The following is a 21,123-nucleotide window of genomic DNA, read 5'->3' as shown; positions in this document are numbered from 1 at the left end:
TGAAAACAAAGCCCTATTTTTGAACTGTGAGGACTCTCTTATCTATGAACTACAATGCCACATATCCTGGGGAGAAGAGAGAGTAGAATCTTTTATCATCATATATGTTTCATTTTACTTTTCCCAAAGGAAATGGACTTAAATCTGTGGGCAGCATGAGCTGAAATTCTGCCTCACCTTGTTCACAGCAGACTCCAGTGGTTCCCAGGGGACAGGAGCAGGTGTATCCCTGAGACAATGAGACACACGTTGATCCTTTGCTACCCTGGTGTGGAGGGTCGTGTTCAGGGTCACAGGGGGAAACTGTCTCCGTGCAGAAGGCTCCTTTCCACCCAGTGGGACAGTCGCAGCTGTGGGTTGAGAAAGAAGACAGCATGATTTGAGCACCTGACAAAGAAAAGAGCTAATAACTGGTTATGGGACTGCTGTACTCCACATCAAGGAATTTAAAAGGCTCAGGACACGGAAATGAAAAGAATTTTACAGGAGTCATTTCTTTGGACAAAACAGCAGTGTAAGTCCCTCTCTTTGCCCCGAGGAGGAAGACTGTGAATGGAGTTGCTGCCTCCTAACCTTAAGCCTTGAGAAAAGAAACTCCCAGAGAGATGTTCGGTGCCAGTGTTGACACCCAGGCCCAGGCCCTGGGGCTGCAGAAGAAACTGCAGACCCCTCCAGAGATGAGGCAAATGGTAGCAAGTCCCAGGGATGGGTTGTGGCCCTCTGAGAGAGGTTCAGCTTGGGGACACAGGAAAGGGATCTTGCCCGGAGGGTGTCTTGGTTGCTGAAGAGAACTTGGCAGTAAGAGGCAGAGGCTTAATGACTGGGGCAGGATCTGAGGGGTACTAGGGAGCACCCAGTGTGAAGAGAGACCTTGTCTGGGTTGAGAGAGTGATCCTGGAAAAGCCCAGTTTCAGATGGACCCACTAAAGGTAGACTTGCCAGATAAAATGCAGGGCATCTAGTGAAATTTAAATGTCATGTAAACAATGAATAAGTTTTATTATAAGTAAGTCCCATATAATATTTGAGATATATTTACACTAAAAATTATTGTTTATCTGGAACTCAAAATTATCTGAATTTTCTGTATTTCTCCTCTTACCCTCCCTAAATCTGGTCACCTTATGCTAAGGGCACATAGAGAAAGGGTTTGGTTTAACTCTCCAGGCCCAGAGAGCACCAAACTCTCAGGCAGCAGTGAGAGTCCAGGAAGCCCATTCCAGGATGTGGCGCGAGGCACAGACTGAGGAGAGGGCAGTAGCAGATGGCTCACACCTCCGTCAGAGACCTTCCACTCATGCCACTGGCGGGGCTGGATTTAGTCTTGAAGACCAGAGTGCTGTTAGCATTTTGAAGTGGACCCTCTGAATCAGTGAAATGAGAGTGTATTTGTGAATTAAAGGGCCTACTAATGGAGTCAAAGTAGAAAATTCAACTGACTTCCCCTGTTCATTAACTTTCCTCCCACCATTTTGTATGTAATAGTTGAATATGATTTCACTGAATGGATGAAATACACTTCATTTTTGTTGTCACTTTTGAGATATGTTTGGAAACTTTCACATTCTACAAACAATAGTGCGATAAAAGTCTTGTAGCTAAATCTTTGTGCAATCCTTGGATAAATTCAAATGCCATGATTTCTGGGCTTGGATACATGTTCCAACCTGCCCTCCATAATAACTATGCCAACTGACGTTCCCACCTCAGTGACTGAGAATGCTCCTGAAATAATAGGTGCAAATATACTTGGAAACATGGAACATTTTTATACGCTTCTTGTTCTTTAGAGACCCAACAATTATTTATTAAAATAAAAATGATTTAGTGTCTGCCTACACATATTTATCAAGAACATACTGATTTCAAATTCTTGTGTTTTCTTTTAGTATTGGGCAGTTTAATCAAACTTAGGCTTCACCAAAATTTCTCTCCCTCTTCCTCTTCCTCCTCCTCCTCCTCCCCACTCCACATGCTCATCCTCCCCTTCCTCCTCATTATTATTATTTTAGTGTTCACGATGTGCATAGCACCACCTTAGGTTATGCAGCGTGTGCAGCTGTGTAAGGTGTGAGTCTGGCTGGCTGAGAGGAGGTGTGCTGGGGAAAGCCCCACTGGGCAACATATGCTGAGGAGTCCAGGGAGTCGCACACAGAATGTGGCCAGAATCCAGAAGCCAGCACGGGGAAGAACTCAGGATGAGAACATAATATCACACCACATGTTCACCAACGCACTGTTGGACTGTGGCTCTCGGAGGGTTTTCAAGCAAAGATTCTCATCTACCAGGAACTTACAAATAGAGGCACAGGCACATCGATACAATGAGCATAGAAATCTTCCTTCAATGTGAGCCATACACACATTGTATTTAATGAAATGGCAGTATCCTCAGAGACATCTGTTGGTTACCATTTTGTGTATGTGTATGTGATAGTTGTACAAAATACAAGTTTGAAAAGTTGTATAAGGTTTTCCAAAGCGGAGAAAAACAAAATATAAAGTTATATTACCTGCTACAAAATTAGGTAATAATTTTGATTATTGTTTGATAATCAGAAGGCATAAAATATGTAAAGACCTTTTATACAAAATGGACTGTCTTACCAATTTCATAAAATAAATAAAACTATAGTTTTAATTCTTATTAAAGAATTTTGATATAAAATAAAATTCTAATGTGGTTACTTTTTCATGATAATTGCACCATCTAGTGGTTCATTTTTATCTTCTGGGGGAAAAACAAAGCTAAGAACAAAATCTCATTGCATTATAGAAAGACATGGCCACGCCATGGTAAAATATTTTTATGTTAAATATAGCTTAAATCACATTAAATATAATATATATAATACAGATACCATAATTTTATTTGAAAAATGACAAAATAAGCCCTCATATGATTTATTTTAGAATGTTTAGGTCTGAAGCAATCCACTATGTCTACAAAGATTTAGAAAATCACTTTTAAATATCATATACTACTTTCTTACATTAGATTTTAAAAGAGATGATTTTGTACAAGCTCAGATATTTCTTTTTCTTTCCTCCCTGGCTTCTTTAGAACCCTGTGACATGTAGTCTTGAATTGTTTTTCATTATTCTCCACTTTGGGTAATGATATATACTACCCTGTTCTGGAGAAGGATGTATGTGAGGTGGCATACCTATAAAAGGGAAAATGTAGAAAAAAAAAGAGAGGTAGATATTAATTCATTTAAACCAAACACACACACACACACTGGGGAAAAAGTATGTTTACAGTTCTGAGCAGAGTTTATTCTTGTATTAATAGTATCGATAATTATTGTATTACTAGAGGCCAAGTGCATGAAATTCATGCACAAATAGAGCCTCTAGGCCTGGCCAGTGATCAGGGCCTTCTGGCTGCTGGTTGGGGCCTCCCTTTGTTCCACACCACCCTCTGGTGGTCAGTGCACATCATAGAGAGTGATAGAACTCCTGATCTCTGGGTCAAACTCCTGTGGTGACACTTTGCATATTAGCCTTTTATATATAGACTAGGGGCCCTGTGCATGAAATTCTTGTACGGGATGGGGGCAGTGTCCCTCAGCCCAGCCTGTACCCTCTACAATCTGGGACCCCTCGAGGGATGTCCTCCCCTGCTGGCCTGGTCTCCCCAAATTGCCATCTTCTGCTGGCCCAGTCATCCCTAACTGCCCTACCTGCTGGCCTGATTGCCCAGAACTGCCCTCCCCTACAGGCCTGGTCCCCCTCAACTACCTTCCCGTGCTGGCCTGGTCTCTCCCAACTGCCCTCCCTGCTAGCCTGATTGCCCACAACTGCCCACCCCTGCTGTTCTGATTCTCAGAACTGCCCTCTCCTGTTGGCCTGGTCTCCCCCAGCTGCCCTCCTCTGCTGGCCTGATCACCCCCAACTGCCCTCCCCTGAAGGCCTGGTCCCCCCTATTGTCCTCCCCTGCAGACCTGGGTTCCCCTTCCTGCTAGCCTGATTGCCCACAACTGCCCTCCCCTGCTGTTCTGATTCTCAGAACTGCCCTCCCTTCCTGACCTGATCTGCCCCAACTACCCTCCTCTGCCAGCCTGGTCACCCCCAACTTCCCTCTTCTGCTGGCTTGGTCACCCCTAACTGTCCACAACTGCCCTTCCCTGCAGACCATCCTGTGGTGGCCATCTTGTATCCACATGAGGTCAGCCATCTTTGACCACATGGGGTCGGACATCTTGTGTCTTGGAGTGATGGTCAATTTGCATATTACTATTTTATTAGATAGGACTAGAGGTTCGGTGCACAAACAGTGCATGGGGGTGGGGTGTCCCTCAGCGCGGCCTGCAACCTCTCCAATCCGGGACCCCTTTGGGGATGTCTGACTGCTGGAAGTCAGATATCCCTATCACAATCTGAGGCCGCTGGCTCCTAACTGCTCACCTGCCTGCCTGCCTCATCACCCCTAACCACTGCCTGCATGCCGCCCCTAACTGCTCCCTCCTACTGGCCTGATCACCCCCCAACTGCTCTCAGCCTAATTGCCTGTGAGCACCTCTGCTTGGCCCCTGCCACTTGGCTTTGTCTGGAAGGACATCCAGAAGATGTCTGATTAGCATATTATCTTTTTAAAAATATGTATTTTATTGATTTTTACAGAGAGGAAGGGAGAGGGATAGAGAATTAGAAACATAGATGAAAGAGAAACATCCATCAGCTGCCTCTTGCACACCCCCTACTGGGGATGTGCCCGCAACCAAGGTACATGCCCTTGACCGGAATGGAACCTGGGACCCTTCAATCCACAGGCCAACAATCTATCCTCTGAGCCAAACTGGTTAGGGTGCATATTATCTTTTTATTAGTATAGATAGATTTTTATATGAACTGTAAACCTACTTTTGCCCCGTACCATATATTTGTACATGCTATGTGTCTGCCACTGTGCTTAGCACTGAGGATTCCATAGCACATAAGACCCCATTTCTGGCTTATGAACTTGCTGTGTGTTGGAGGGGTCTGATTAGTAAGCAGACGACATTACACTGTGACAAGTGCTAAAATGAGGACTGTGGGAATCCACAGGCAGGACACCTAAGCAACTTAAGTGAGTTTCCAGGAGGCTTCTGCACTGAGATTTGCCTTCATGAATGAATGCAGAAGGTGAGGGCAGTAGATTAGGTTGAAAGAGGAGACTGGAGGCCAAGAGGTTTGAATAACAGGCTGAGATAGTGTAACTTTTAAGTGACAGACAAGGGGAATGATGAGAATGATTATGGCAGATTTGAAGAATGATTTCATATGTATGGGATGACTCCATGATGTAACAATAAACTCTCTAATTTTAGTGGGATCTTATTCTATCTTCACTACTAGGACAGGAGTTGGCAACTTGGCCAGTTTACAGTTTGCTTTATGGGCCATAAAGACTTTTTTGCAAGGACTCAACCCTGCCACCACTGAAAGCAGTCACAGACAATCTACAAGTGGATGGGTGTGGCTGTATCCCAATAAAACTGTATTAACAAAAACTGGTGTGGTGGGCCACGCTTGGCCCCCAGGACAGTTAGCTGACCCCTGCACTAGATCACTAGCTCTGTGGAACCAACTAACTAATTCCATGGCAGCAGAGACCAGGTCTGCTTTACTCTGTTGTAGTCCCAGGGTTTAAACAGTTCCTGGCCTATTGTAATTTCTCTGTGAGTATCCCAGGAATAAATACATAAGTAAACCAATGGGTCATGACAAAGACTAGGAAGTGGATGAATGCAAAGGGGCCTGGGCTGGGAAATGGCTTTGAGGCTGGAAAGGTGGAAGCACAGGTGAGAGGCATCCGGTAAGCGTGTTGGCATAGACGATGAAAGATGACAGCAGTGGTGAGTGTTTTCTGAGGCTTACCATGTGTCAGGCACTCCTCTAAGCCCTGTGAATGTATTTACTCATTGAATCCTCCTTCTGACCCCATAAAGAGGGTATAAATAGAAGCCTCATTTTGCAGGGGAGGAGCTAGAGGGACAGAGAAGTTGAGCAAATTACATTGCCAGTAACTGGGGAGGGGGAGTGCAACGCATTAACTGCCTTTTCTATGTTTCTCAATCTCATGGAAATCTTTGGGGATTTTGGGATTACATAACTGAGAGAACATGGTGCCATTAGTGAGAATAGGGTATTCAGAGAGAAATATGGATTAAAGGGAATACATAAAAATCTACTTTTAGCTACACAAAGTTGGAAGTGAGAGCAAGGGATAAAAGGGCTATTGTATTGTGTGTGTGTGTGTGTGTGTGTGTGTGTGTGTGTGTGTGAATTAAGTAGAATAACAGGCAAAGGGGCCAACTCATTTACTAAATAATAGCTAAGAATATTCAAAAGCTACTGAGAAATTATTGACGTCACATATAAACTATTTTCTCACCTCATGTCCATTAAAATTTTTTGCACTCCCAAGTCAATACAGAAAGAACAACTTGTGTGTTTTTCTGCCTCTAAACACAGAGAGATAACACAGAAGAAAATGTCAGACGTTTTGAGTAACAGCTGGTCATAATGGCAATCAAGAGTTGAGTATTGGAGTATGTTTTCATTAATATAGTTAATTATTTTACATCTGTGCACTTAGAATACATGAATCTAAATTCCCAAATTGCAGATAAAGTGTTTGCTTTTTATTGTCAGTTTTATGGCTCAGAAACATCTATGGATTAATTTTTCTCATTACAACAGATATTCAACTTGAAGACTTTAATTTTCTTATAATTAACCAATTTTAAGACTTCTAGAGTTTAGGATAAACATGGATACATAAAAATTAACTGAAAATGAGATGATGGAAGATTTAATATTCTTTGTTTGAATATCACTTGAACATCATCCACTTGCTTACTAAATAGTCACCAAAAAAGGAGTAATGGTGTACCAATCCACTTTGTTACCAGGGTGAATACAAATAGAAAACATAGTTTTGCCCTCAAAGACTTTAAGATAATTTATTTAAAACAATATTTATTTTTATAAATAGTATTTATAAAATATTCTATGAAATATATATATATATATAACATATAATATATAAACTATAATATTCAACATTTATTAGGATTTCATCTCAGTGCTAGACTGGTTTTGTTGTTGTTGTTAATCCTCACCCAAGGATATTTTTTCATTGATTTTTGGAGAGAGTGGAAGGGAGGGTGAGAGACACAGAGAGAGAAACATTGATGTGAGAGAGACACATTGATTGGTTGCTTCCCACATACACCCTGACCAGGGTTGGGAATTGAGCTTGCAACTGAGGTACATGTCCTTGCCCAGAATCAAACCAGGACCCTTCAGTATGCAGGCCAACACTCTGTAAACCAAGCCCAAAAACTAAGGCTAAACACTATTTTAATTACTTTATATGTACTAACTCATTTAATTTCCACAATATCTCTACAATTATTAATCCTCAGTGTGCAGATGAAAAACGGTGCCTTAAAAATATATAATCTCGCCTTGTGTGGGGTCTGGATGAGGTTGGTTGATCTATTTGGAAATGTCTTTTGTGTGAAATGTATCCCTGGGCATGTGGAGGTATTATTGATTTGAGAAAATGCTAAGTAACTGATTTACTATCTGAAAAATTTAAAGTTCTGAAAGTTTAAGGTCTCTTGCCAAAAAGAGGTTTTAAAGCTAACACCTTAATTTTATTTTATTTTATTTTATTTTATTTATTTTATTTTTTTAAAATATATTTTATTGATTTTTTTTGCCCCCCTCCCTCCCTCCCACACATCCCCTCCCTCTCCAGAGTTTTGTGTCCATTGGTTGTACTTATATGCATGTATAAAAGTCCTTCGGTTGATCTATTATCTCCCCCAGATCTTCCTCCCCTCCCCGCTGTAATTTGACAGTCTACTTGTTGATATACTGTCTCTATATCTATCTTTTGGTTCATCAGTTTATAATGCTCTTTATTATCCACAAATGAGTGAGGTCATGTGGTGTTTCTCTTTCATTGATTGGCTTATTTCACTCAGCATGATGTTCTCCAATTCCATCCAGGTTGCTGCAAATGATGAGAATTCCTTCTTTTTTATGGCAGCATAGTATTCCATTACAATGGAGTCAAGATAGTTTCTTCAATAAATGGTGTTGGGAAAATTGGACAGACACATGCAAAAGAATGAAACTAGATCACCAACTTACACCATTCACAAAAATAAACTCAAAATGGATACAGGACTTAAACATCAGACGGGAAACCATAAAAATACTAGAAGCATCCACAAGCAGCAAAATCTCAGATGTATGCCAAAAGAACTTCTTCACTGATACTACCCCTAGGGCAATGGAAGCTAAAGAGAAAATAAATAAATGGGACTACATCAAAATAAAAAGCTTTTTTTACAGCAAAAGAAACCATCAACAAAACAACAAGAAAGCCCGAAGTGTGGGAGAACATATTTGCAAATGATACCACTGATAAAGGTTTAATCTCCAACATCTACAAACAGCTTATACAACTATAATAAAAGGAAGATAAATAATCCAATTAAAAAATGGGCAATGGACCTAAATAGAACATTTTCAAAAGAAGACAGAAGGAAGGCCAAAAGGCACATGAAAACATGCTCAAAGTCACTAATTGTCCGAGAGATGCAAATCAAAACAACAATGCGGTACCATCTCACATCTGTTAGAATGGCCAACATCAACAAATCAACAAATGACAAGTGTTGGCGAGGTTGCGGAGAAAAAGGAACCCTCGTGCACTGCTGGTGGGAATGCAGACTGGTGCAACCACTGTGGAGAACAGTGTGGAATTTCCTCAAAAAACTGAAAATGGAACTCCCATTTGACCCAGTAATCCCACTTCTAGGAATATATCCCAAGAAACTAGAAACACCAATCAGAAAGGATATATGCACCCCTATGTTTATAGCAGCACAATCTACAATAGCCAGAATTTGGAAACAGCCTAAGTGTCCGTCAGCAGATGATTGGATCCAAAAACTATGGTAACACCTTAATTTTAATGGAGAAAGGGAATGACAAGCCCTTCCCACTCAGAACAGGTAATCCAATTCCAACCAGCAGCTATGTTTAAACAATGTGTCCATTTACACTTGAATGGCTACACCTTTTGATAGCCTAAGGGCAAGTTTACATGTAAACAAGTTTGCTCTCAATTCCCAGGGCAGAAAAAAAAACAAGGTTTAAAATTATTAGATTTTAAAATTTATTCTTAGAAGTGTAAAAGTTTATTAATTAAAAAACAAAAAAAACAAAAACAAAAAAGGAGATTGAAAAACCTGATGAACAATAATAGCGGTTCATTGTAGTAGAGTCGGCGATATGGGAGGGGAGTGGACTGACTGTTCTCGAGGAAAGGGAGGGAGGAAGAGACTGAACATAAACTGTGCGTGCACCTATGGATGAGGACAATGGGGGGGTGGAGAGGGGGCGGAGGATGGGGTGGGAACCTGGTGGAAGGGGGAAGAAATGAGGAACCTTTGTAATAATATGAACAATAAAGATTGATTTAAAAAAAAAAAAACCTCAAAAAAATATCTCTAGTTAATCTATTTTTGTTGCTGTTAATCCTCACTGAAGGTTATTTTTTTAAATTAAATTTTTTAAGAGAATGGAAGGAAAGGAATGGGGGGAGAGAGAAACATGGATGTGAGATAGACACATCAATTGGCTGTCGTTCAAACAAGCTTCCCAACTGGGGCCAGAGATCAAACCTGCAAGCCAGGTATGTAACCTTGACTGGGACTTGAACCCGAGACCCTTTGGTGTGCAAGCCAATGTTCTAACCACTTAGCCACAGGCCAGGGCTTAATATATTTTTTCAGTTTACCTATCAGATATATATTCTTACTAGAGGCCAAGTGCTTGAAAATTCATGGGGGTGCGAGGGGTTGGGGTGAGTAGGCAAGTCCCTCAGCCCAACCTGCCCCCTCTCACAGTCCAGGAGTCCTCAGGAGTGGGAGGTGACCCGGTGACCCGAGGAAGGTAACACCCCCATCACACCTCTGCTGCTGCCACTACCGGCAGTGCAAGCCTCAGCAGGCCCTGGTTACCCGAGCTTTGGGTGGCCCTGGGTGGCTGGGCAGCTGCCATCCAAGGCTTGCCTGCACCTTGGGCCCGCCCTGGGCGGTTGGGCAGCTGACATCCAATGTTTTCCTGTGACTTGGGCTGGCCCTCGTAGGCTGGGGGGTCTGAGGGTGGGTCCGGTTGTACTGTGTGCCTCCTCTCCCCCACCCCAGTGAGGCTGAAAGGACTGGGGACTCTGGTGGGGCTGAGGGGACTGGGCGCCGCCATCTTTGTGATGGCATGATGTGATAGTCGATTTGTATATTCCCTCTTTATTAGATAGGATTGCTTTGGATCAGAGAGATTCTTTTATATGCAATGAGGATAATGAAGAAAAAGTATTAGAATTATCATTGTGAGATGAGAGCAGAAATAAAAAGTTCTTATATAAAATTTACCTTGAGCTGGACCTATAAGATAGTTATGATAACAGATTTCTATGCATAAGCAAAAGCACAGGTATAGTAATTAAAATGAAATGTGCTGTGATAATAAAATCATATAAATAATGGAATAGATATGTGTTACTTAGCAAGCAATGATCACATTGCCTGAAGGACTCCACTTCTACACAAAGAACTCATTTCTCTGCTATTTACAGGAAAAGGGAAATGGCTGAATCTCGTTCTCCTAAGACAGTGGTCGGCAAACTGCGGCTCACAAGCCACATGCAGGTCCTTGGCCCCTTGAGTTTTTAGCAAAGGCCAATTTAGGAGTTCCCTAATTAAGTTAATAACAATGTACCTGCCTATATAGTTTAAATTAAAAAAAAATGTGGCTCTCAAAAGAAATTTCAATTGTTGTACTGTTGGTATTTGGCTCTGTTGACTAGTGAGTTTGCCGACCACTGCCCTAAGACCACCTGTTGTGTTGGATGGCCTCATTCATGTCAAGTGGCTTTTCTTCATCATTGACTTCCCTTTGAGTAACAAGTTGGGAGAATGAGGTGTAAGTAAAATGATGGATCTCTTTCTACCTACCAACAATTCCTGGATGTCAAATGATATGCTCAAAAATACAGTCTTTTAAAAATAAACAAGTGCTAAAGCAAGGGAACCTCCCAGTACATTGGCATCTGATGGCATGACAACACTCGTCACGAGTATAAGGAAGGGTTGCTGTAATCACTCCACCTGCTGATGTCTCCCCATGGACTTCCTTTCTTTGATGACATCCCAGAGAGTATAAGAAGGATGAGATGAGTTACTCCTTACATACTAATCAACGTACCAGCATTTGTCTGTGGGCCTCAGTTCTAATGTTTCTGTTCCCTAGGTTAAAGGCCAAAAGATTGTGTTTTGCTAACAGTTGGACCCACTTCCTATTAGAGAGGGAGGTGTTTTTGGGAAATTATTGTAGATAAGCTGCTTGGAGTTGGTGGTGGATCCTAGTAGCCCTGATGTATGAGTTTAGATTACAGAAAGAATATACAGTAACTAAACTGCTTTGCCTGAGAGTAGAAGAGGAATTAGGTTTGTTCTAACCTAGAGAGTCAGTTGGAGAAAAATGAAGCAATCGGAAGAATACAGAGGTGGGGTGGAGTAGCCATGCATTCACTATTGTGATGGGTTGACCAAAACATAGGTTTGCTCCTTTCCCTTGGGAAAAAACACACAAAATCACCACCATCAACAAAACCTTTCCACTACTTATCTGCATATACCTCCTCCCCTGCACCAAAATAGTCTGGTCTTTTATTTCTTAAATATATTTTTATTGAGTTCAGAGAGGAAGGGAAAAGGAGATAGAGGGGAGAGAGAAAGAATGAGAATCATTGTTCGGCTGCCTCCTGCATGCCTCCTACTGGAGATCAAGAATGCAATCGGGGCATGTGACCTTGACCAGAATTGAATTTGGGACCTTAAGTCTGCAGGTTGATGCTCTATCCACTGAGCCAAACCAGTCTGATATATCTTAATGTGTGAATGACTTTGCTCATTTAGTAAAATATCAAAGAAATTGACTATTACGTTTAGGCATGCACGGTGTAGTGTCTACATGGAAACAAGACAAGGCTTTGAGAACATACTCTTTCCTGCTGGTGCTTGCATGAATCTTGAAAAAATCTTTGACCTTATCTGTGAGTCAAAAAAATGTTTAGGAAACTCTGGAGCAGTGAGATTTCGTGCTCGCTGATGGACTTATGCTATAAATCAGCCTCATTTATGAACGTGGTATAAATCTCTGATGCATTTCCCATTTTACGTCCATGTTCTCTGTACTATTGTCCTCACTGCCTGTGCTGCTCATTCTGACATCTGTTCTTGCAACTTGTGGTTTTCCTACACTGTGCTTACTCTTAAAGGAACACGTCACCTATTATCCTCAATCACAGCCAGGATATCAGTTTAAGGTCAAACGAAGTACAACTTAAATGAAGTCAAATTTGCCTGAAAACACTTTGTACCAAACAGATGTTCACATAGAGCTAAGTTGGAACTGAACAGCCTCCCCGCCTTCTCTAGCCTAGGTTACTAACAACAGAAAGATTTTACCGCTTGTTGCACCAGAGCTCAGGCCTCCCAGGAGCACAGGTTTACGTGAACTCTGATTTATTATACCCTCAGCTGAGCGGCTGCATTAGAGCGCAGCTGCATCTGCGTCTGCTGACGCACTTGGAGCAGGAAAGCAGGGCTTTTAGCAGTTTCCCGGAGCCCAGCCCCGGATCCAAGCCTTATCAAGCCCCCCTCCCTTCTTACTTGGCACAAGATTTCACCTTAGGTACCAGAACAATGCCTCCTCCCGCCCCCTCTGCCCCCGCTGCTGCGAGAAGTGAACTAAAATGAGCATTTTCCATTTTTAATTAAAGAAAAAATTATACCATTGAGCTGTTAAGACACTTTGAGTGGCTTTGAGAGTTTGTTTTTAAAATTGATTCTGAAATTTATGCTTCTGGGCTGGGACTTGCCTCTTGAGCATTAAAAAGTTACCATGTGTTATTATTATTTTTTTCCCCCCAAGAAAAGACTGAATTTTAGCTTTGGGCTGTCAATAATGTTACCTGGAAATTCAGTTCCATATTTCTCCGGTGGTGGGAGCACAGCTTCTCGGACGCCGGGTATTGGATGCAGACAGGAGAAGCCGTTGCATGTTGTACAGAAGAGACTTCACTGTAGACCCCAGTGGAGCCACCAGACAGGGGAGCCCCTCAAGGTGTCCCTAAACGCCGCCGAGCCCGGCTGGTCAGCGGCAGCTTACATCCTCGGCCCAACTCCCGCGGCCTCCTGCCAATGAGTGATGCTCGCGCTACATTAACATAAACAGGCTACAGGAGGGTGCGCCTGCGCAGTATGCCTCCTGCGCCTCCTGAGTCATTGCCCTCGCACCTGGGTAGCCTAAAGGGGCCTTTCACCTGATAACACTGCTGTGTCCTCGCCTGCACGCATGCGCATGGCAAATGGGCCCTGATCATCTGGGTACTCTGAGTAGGGTACCCACACTGGGGCAAAGTAAAAGTGAAGAGCCATACAAAGCTGAGAGCCTGGGACTAGGACAAGGGTAGAGGAAAACTTCCCAAACACTATTAGAAAGTATATGACAGCCCTAGCCGGTTTGGCTCAGTGGATAGAGCATCAGCCTGTGGACTGAAGGGTCCTGGGTTCAATTCCGGTCAGGGGCATGTATCTCTTTTGCAGGGACCATGTGGGAGGCAACCGATCTATGTGTCTCTCTTACTTGGATGTTTCTCTGTCTCTCCCTTTCCCTTTTTCTCTCTCTAAAAAACAATGGAAAACATGTACTCGAATAAGGATTTAAAAAACAAAACAAAACAAATGTAACGGTGTAAAAAAAGTATATTACAAAGAACATCTTTTTCCTTAAAAAACAAGGATAAATTCAATAAAAAACAACAACAAAAACAGGATTCTTATTATTGAGATTAGAGAAGAATTCAAAACACTCAAAATGAATAACATTCTCTTTAAACTTTTGCAGCTACTGAAGTTGAATGTCCATGAGTGGGAACCTTATTTTGAAAAAGCTTTATTGAGATCTAAATTACATACCATAAAACCCATCTCTTTTAAGGTCAGGGAGCCATCCTTTTAACGTCATTATATAACAGTCACAAGAACTACTTCTCATTCTGCAATAATGCTTCATGAGTCATCGATATAGTAAATATTTTGTTGTTATGTCAACAAGGGAGTCCCAGGCAGTGGTCATAATTTGATAAGAAAGATTGAAGAATCCTGTAAGAAATCTTGTCAGGGATATTGGTTCCATTACTGAAACCTGAGCTTCTCATACAGCTTTCCACCCAAGTATAAATTTATGACACCCCTCCCTTCCCTCGGGATTTATGAGGCAAGGTGCTTCCAATTTGGGGAAAATAGCAAATGCTATTATAATTGAAGATGTCAACATTAAAAAAAATTAAGAATAAATGAGCCTGGCCTGTGTTGCTCAGTGGTTGAGCATCAGCCCAGAAACCAAGAAGTCACTGGTTCAATTCCCGGTCAGAGCACAGGCCCAGGTTGTGGGCTCAATCCCCAGTAGGGGATGTGCAGGAGGCAGCTGATCTATGATGTTTCCCTCATTGATGTTTCTATATCTACCTGTCTCTAAAAATCAATAAAAACATATTTTAAAAAGAATATATTATATCCAGCTGATAAGGAGCTACCGTTAATTGCTAGCCGCTTTTAAACTAATTTCTTGCTAATTAGGTTCTGAGAGAATCTTGACCCAGGAACTGGGAAATTTGCTTTTGGGTCCTGCTGCACTCCTTACAAGATGCTGGTACATCCTCTTGTTTACTCATAATCACTGGGCTTAGTTTCCCATAGATTAAATTGGGGCTAGGATGGTCCCTGACTAATTTAGAAAGTTTTAATTAGGGGCAATGGAAATAATGTATGCAGAAAGTTGCTTTGTTGGCCACAAAGTGCTATACAATTGAAAGATACTACTTTTATTATCACAAGTCAAAAAAATTTCCTACATGAATCAAAATAATCTTAAAATAGTTGTGTCTATCTGTATGTGGCTTGATGTATTCCAAGATCAACACACGTGGCTCTCTTATAAGCAGCTGGACAGACATGAGCAGAGTAAGGATGATGTGTCAGGTACAGAAGGTCGCCAGGGCTGTAGCCCTGGGTGTGTAGCAAGGGGCAAAACTGGGAAAACAAGAGCCTCCTCCTCAGAGTATCCTTTCCCCCTGACCTTTTCCTCCCTAAAGATAACATCTAGGCCCAGAAAAGCAACAAAGCCAGACAAGCGCTGCTGTGGCTGCCTCAGGACCAGCTGCACTGGCTGATGACCCCTGCCCTGGTGCAGAACAATCAGTGGAGAAGGAGACCCTGGAAAAAGCACACCTGGACAGCTGATGAATATTCTATTGAGATCCTCCCCTGAGACCTCCTCTAAGATTCCCACCTGCAAGAGAAAGAGAGAGAGAAATACCCTAACACAAAAAAACTCAGTGAGCGCTCTCCCCCAAGGGAGCACTCCTGAACTGTTCCCCTCCCTCTCATCCCCCCAACAGCCACATATCCCCTAACCTCTAAGGGACCCCACAAATCTTGCAATCAAGGGAGCAGTTGGGCAGTGGCAGCTCGTCCTGGGCTAACCCCTTAACCTGTCTCCAAGGCCCCCTTCACTCTGACTTCCCTGTGAGCCAAAGCAGCTCAGCCTAGGCTCTCTAGTTGCTTCTTCTACACCTTTCCTTGTCTCACTATCTATCCTATGTGTATTTTTGCTGCGGCCAACAAATTCTTGCTAGCTTGGCTGAACTTTGTCTCTTGATTGAAATCTTTCTTTCAGGAAGACAAGAACAGAGGTTTTGTCATCTTGCTGGCAACAGGTGTATGTTGAAATAGCTAGGCCTTTGTTCCATGTGGGACAATAAGGAGTTAGGATGAATTTCCTACCTGCACCTTCACCTTCACTTTCATACTGACACTTCCCATTCTTTTTAAAAATATATATTTTTATTGATTTCAGGGACGAAGGAAGAGGGAAGGAGAGAGAGAAATGCCAATAATGAGAGAGAATCATCCAATGTTGCCTCATCATGCCCCCTAGTGGGGATTGAGCCTAACATTAGGGCATGTTCTCCTGGTTCATAGGTCAATGCTCAGCCACTGAGCCACTCTAGCTGGGCTCATCATTGATGTTTTTATCTCTCCCTCTCTGAAACTAATAAGAATATATTTTTAAAAACTTAAAAGAGCCGAATCCGGTTTGGCTCAGTGGATAGAGCGTCAGTCTGCGGACTAAAGGGTCCCAGGTTCGATTCCGGTCAAGGGCATGTACATTGGTTGCGGGCACATCCCCAGTAAGGGGCGTGCAGGAGGCAGCTGATTGATGACTCTCTCTCATCAATGTTTCTAGCTCTCTATTCCTCTTCCTCTCTGTAAAAAAATCAATAAAATATATTTTAAAAAAAAACTTAAAAGAATTAAGTAGATGATGCAAATGCCAGGTTGATTTCTCTCTAGTTTCCTTTATCTGTCCCCTAGTCATCTAGCAAGTCAACCTGAAAACATTTAAGATATGAGAGTCAGTCTGTGTTACTGAAGTACCAGCTGGTGTGCTGATTACCCGCAACCTTCCTTCCTAATTCCATACTTATTAAACAGTAGCTCCACTGTCTATGCAGGTCCCTCCATTGCCACAGTTCATTAAGCTACAAGGAGAAGTGTCACACTGACCAACACTGCGCCAGCATCTGAGTGGCCCTCAGGATTCCCCAGCTTTCTGACACGGCCGTCCTTCCTGGTGCGAATCCGAATGGTGAAAATGCAACCTTGAAGAAAAGGGAAAATACTTCATATAAAAAATGGAGGGAATAGATAAAATAGAAAGACAGTTATTTTCTCACTTTTAAGGTAACATATTGTTCTTTTAAAAATTTTATTAATTGGATGATGGAGGTGTTCACTGACTTGATAGTGTTACTCTGCACAATATACCAAACCATTGCATTATACACATTAAATATACATAAGTTTTATCTGTCAATTACACATAAAGTAAGCTGGGAAAAAAGAAAGGTCTTTTCCACCCCAATATTAAATAAACATAACAAAAAAGGGCAGCCCATTAGCTAACTAATGGAATTGTTTAGGAGACTGAACTGTACTGTAATTTTTCTCAGTTCCTTCAGGACTTGGAGTTTATTTACAATGTTCTACAAATCAATATTAACAACAACCATAAATAGAGTCTAGAAAATGATAACAGATAGGCTAGATTATATTTTATTTCCAAAACATTTTCTGAAGCAAGTCTTAAGTAATTCCTCACAGTGAAAAAAAAAAAAAAAGGTTTTGTTTTGAAAGGTCAAGAATTTGCTTTTTAACCTAGTTCTCCTGGACAAGCACCATCCTCAGCCTGCACCAATTTTTTCTTATCATAAGAGTACTGTAATTTTCTTCTTTAGATTTAATTTTTGTTCTTCACCCAACTACTGCTATTATGCAAAAAAAGCACTAATATGGTATACTGGGTGAAGAAGTGAATGAATGAATGCCAACTGCTTTATATGGAATAACCAAGTAGCTCAACTAACACAGTAGGGATTTTCATGCCCCTGCCTAGCAAAATGTGCTCAGCAGAGAGCAAAAAGGAGGACTGAAGTCAGGTGGGTCCCTGTTCAATTACAATCTCTCTCACAAAATGACCCAAACCTAACTAAGTGCCAACCTTTTTAACTTTAAAATGGGGACAAAAATAAGTACTGTGTGGGTTAAGAGGAATAAAGTCACATACATAAACTGGTCCATATCATGATTGGCAGTTAGACCTTATATTTCACCTCCCACCCAGACCCCCTTCCTCACTATTTCAGAAATTCTTTATTTACTTTATAAAAACTTCTCTTAACAAAATATTGTAGGATCCTAGTACTAGGTTTTTGTAGTTTTTATAATCATGCACCAAACAACAACAACAACAACAACAACAACAAACACCACTTGGCTAACTGATTATAATATATATTAATGTCTGAAACTGTTCATATAAAACCTCTCCCCTTTTATATGGATAAGACATAATTTTGTTATGAGGAACTGCTAAAACATGCTTTGACTAAAAACCCAACAGTGATATATGTAGAGAAACATTTAGCAAATACAATTAGTTACATGTGTTTATTTTAGAGAGATACTTCCTTTCAGTCAACATATCATCAGTTTGAAGGCAATTATAGTGGGAGCCAGTTGTAGAAGGTACATTGTGAAACTTCACTCCTATTAATATTGAAGATGAAATAAAATCTGCTTAGTACAGCACCATGCAGCAGGTATTCACCTCATCTATCCTGCAGGTGTTAGAGTAATTATGATAAAGATTTTTGGAGCCATGAGCCATGTGCATATTTGAAACCTAGTCAAACATACTAGATTTCAAATAAGTAATGGCTTCTTTTTTTTTTCTGGACAGTAAAATGATATTTAAATTATTGCAGTAAACTTATTTTCCCTCCTTATTGACTCTGGTTTGAAAAAGTTCATGCAATTAAAAAAGAGAAAGGGAGAAAAGTTGAACTAAAGAAACTGACTGTACTGACAGTGTAGGGCACTTTCAGGTTGGAATAACATCCTTATGGTGTTGTTAATGAATTCGAATCTATTTTATGTCCACTCTGTTCAGTTAAGTAATAAATATTTAATAATCCCTGTATCAGAGAACACTAGCTGCTATAACACTAGAAGAACAGATGGATGGGATAATAGATTTCCCATGTTCACACTCATCAAAAGCAATTTTTAATTCTATGTCAGGATTAAATAGGCCAGTCAGTGAAAGTAACAGATCTTAGAACACTGAGGAAAGCTATAGGCCTTCTCCTAGAAAAATGCACACACATTTGCATGCATGATTTCATCACACTCAGGAACCCACTAAAGCCCATCCCTGACCCTCAACCTGAGAGCCTGCAGCTTGGTAATAGATGCCACTTTGGAGAACAGGGGAGAATTCCCTTTACTAAGACAGGTGATCAGGAATGACTTTTTAGCTTGGCATACGTAGATGATTTAATCTGTAGAAGAGTTAAAAAACGTCAATATCTTTATCACCATTAAAGGTTATAGGGAAAATAATGACTCATGACAAGCCATTTCCAGAACAGAAACAAATGGACTACATTAACGGTAATGACTTGTATTTCAGACTGAGGAGTTCTGGCTTAGACTTGTTTATCTGCAGTGTTTATAGAAACGGGAAAGCCTAAATCAGATAATCTTGTACTTAGTGTGATTTAATCCCCATTCTAAAGAGAAATAAGTAGGCTTTATTTATTTGTGCTAGTGATGTTAGAATTTAATAATTAGGCTAAGGCCAGGCTAATTACTAAATTCCGCCATAACTCTGCTTTGTTATGATTAATTAATGTAGTGATTTCAAATCTGGGAAGGCTTACTTGAAATGCAAATTTTTAGATCCCATTATGGAGATTTTGACTAAGTAGTTCTGGTAGGGTTCAGAAGTCTATATTTTAAAGAAGTCACCCTATATCCTTCTCTAGAACCAGCAGAGTTCAGTTTTGGGAAAGCATAGGTTTACGATTTATCTGGTATTTATGGTAGGTTGGTAATGACTGTCCACAACCTACAGTTCATAGAAAATGCTGATTTATAATTGAGAAGAGGCAGGCAGACAGAGAGAATTCAAGAGTCAAATGATAAAATTAGGTCCCAGAGCTTTGGTAAGATTGTGGATTGAGTGTCAAGTTCCAAGAAGACCCTCCCAAGATCCGCATCCTACCTGAGGACAATGGCTGCTGACAGCCTTCAGGACCTGCAATCCTGAGTTTGTCTGACAGGAGGGCCAGCTGTTTGAGTGCTGACCTCAGGCTCACAACACCCGTAAGGGGAAAATGACAGGTTTTGAAGAAAGCCTCTCTTTGTTCTCATTATCAAGCTGTGAGGAAAAGTGCCTAGTAGAGGGGGAGAAAATAGCACAAGGGAACCAGGAAGCTCTGGACTCCAGTAAATCTGAAAACTTCAGTCCAAGGACAATAGGATGGAGTGCCACTATCAGTTAACATTCATTGAGTGTTTATCAGGCGCTGCTCTCTGGGTTGAGCACTTAACATTGCTTTAGCTAATTGATCAACTCACAAGAAGCCTATGGGGCAGGAATTTTTATCTTACAGAGGGAAAATGGAGGTTTGAAGAGTTGAAGTAAAAGGCTCAGAGGGACGTACGTAGCTGCTGGACTACAGGACCCGAATCTGAAGACAGCCTGACAGCAGAGCCTGTGCTCTTTCTTACCCACCGTCTGTGCAGAAGAGAAAGAGAAGCAAGTGTGTGACCGCAGCTATGTCACCTCCGCCACCAGCACCACCATCATCACTCACACAGGGAGCACTCTAATCCAGGTAGTAATCTTTGGTCTCTTTCCATTAACTTGCTCTCAGAACTACAAGCAAGACAAGTGCTGCTATTATCCTATTTTATAGATGAGGCACAGCAAGGCACAGGGACGTTTGGTTACTAGCCAGGGTCATGAAGCTTGCTGGTGGCAGAGGTGCATACCCAGGCAGATGGGTTCCAGAGCCCACATTTTTATTCTTAACTAGAGGCCCGGTGCATAGATTCGTGCATGGGGGGAGTCCCTCAGCCTGGCCATCAATTGGGGCCATCTAGCCCAGTTCCGAATGGGGCCAATTGGGGCCAGCTGGCCCGGGGAGGGACCGCGGGAGGTTGGTTGTGGGAGTGCACTGACCACAAGGGGGCAGCCCCTGCATTGAGTGTCTGGCCCCTGATGGTCAGTGCATGTCACAGTTACCGGCTGGTCATCCAGCTGTCCAGTCGTAACAGTTACTTAGGCTTTTATATATATAGATGCTGTACCCAGACTATTTATGTCAGTATCCTGTCTGTGATAAAATGACAGCAAGTTCTGATGACTCTCCAACGGGGTCTCTGTTTCAGTGAATGGAAGATGTGTGCTTCTTACACATTCATAAGTTTACCCATCCTTGTCCTTGAACCGAATGTTTTTAAAAACTCATTGATTTGTGATGCCCTCACAATCCTTTCCAGACGGTCTCCTGCTGTGAAAGAACTATTGAGCTCTCGATTATATTTAGCATAGTGCCTTAACTTGCTTCAAACT

General features: G+C 41.6%; 1 protein-coding gene across 1 annotated transcript in view; it reads right to left on the bottom strand.

Annotated features, from left to right (window-relative positions):
* Positions 1 to 21,123, bottom strand: part of EYS (eyes shut homolog) — a 1,188,193-nt gene that overhangs the window by 27,123 nt on the left and 1,139,947 nt on the right. Inside the window, 3 exon segments of the mRNA XM_036415133.1 lie at positions 178 to 350; positions 16,628 to 16,715; positions 16,718 to 16,801. Coding sequence (XP_036271026.1) covers positions 178 to 350; positions 16,628 to 16,715; positions 16,718 to 16,801 — 345 coding nt within the window.

This window comes from Pipistrellus kuhlii, unplaced genomic scaffold (genome assembly GCF_014108245.1).
Source record: "Pipistrellus kuhlii isolate mPipKuh1 unplaced genomic scaffold, mPipKuh1.p scaffold_m20_p_5, whole genome shotgun sequence".
NCBI classification, from domain to species: Eukaryota; Metazoa; Chordata; class Mammalia; order Chiroptera; family Vespertilionidae; genus Pipistrellus; species Pipistrellus kuhlii.
The sequence above is the reverse complement of the archived record's forward strand: the minus strand, read 5'-3'. Positions and strand labels throughout refer to the sequence as shown.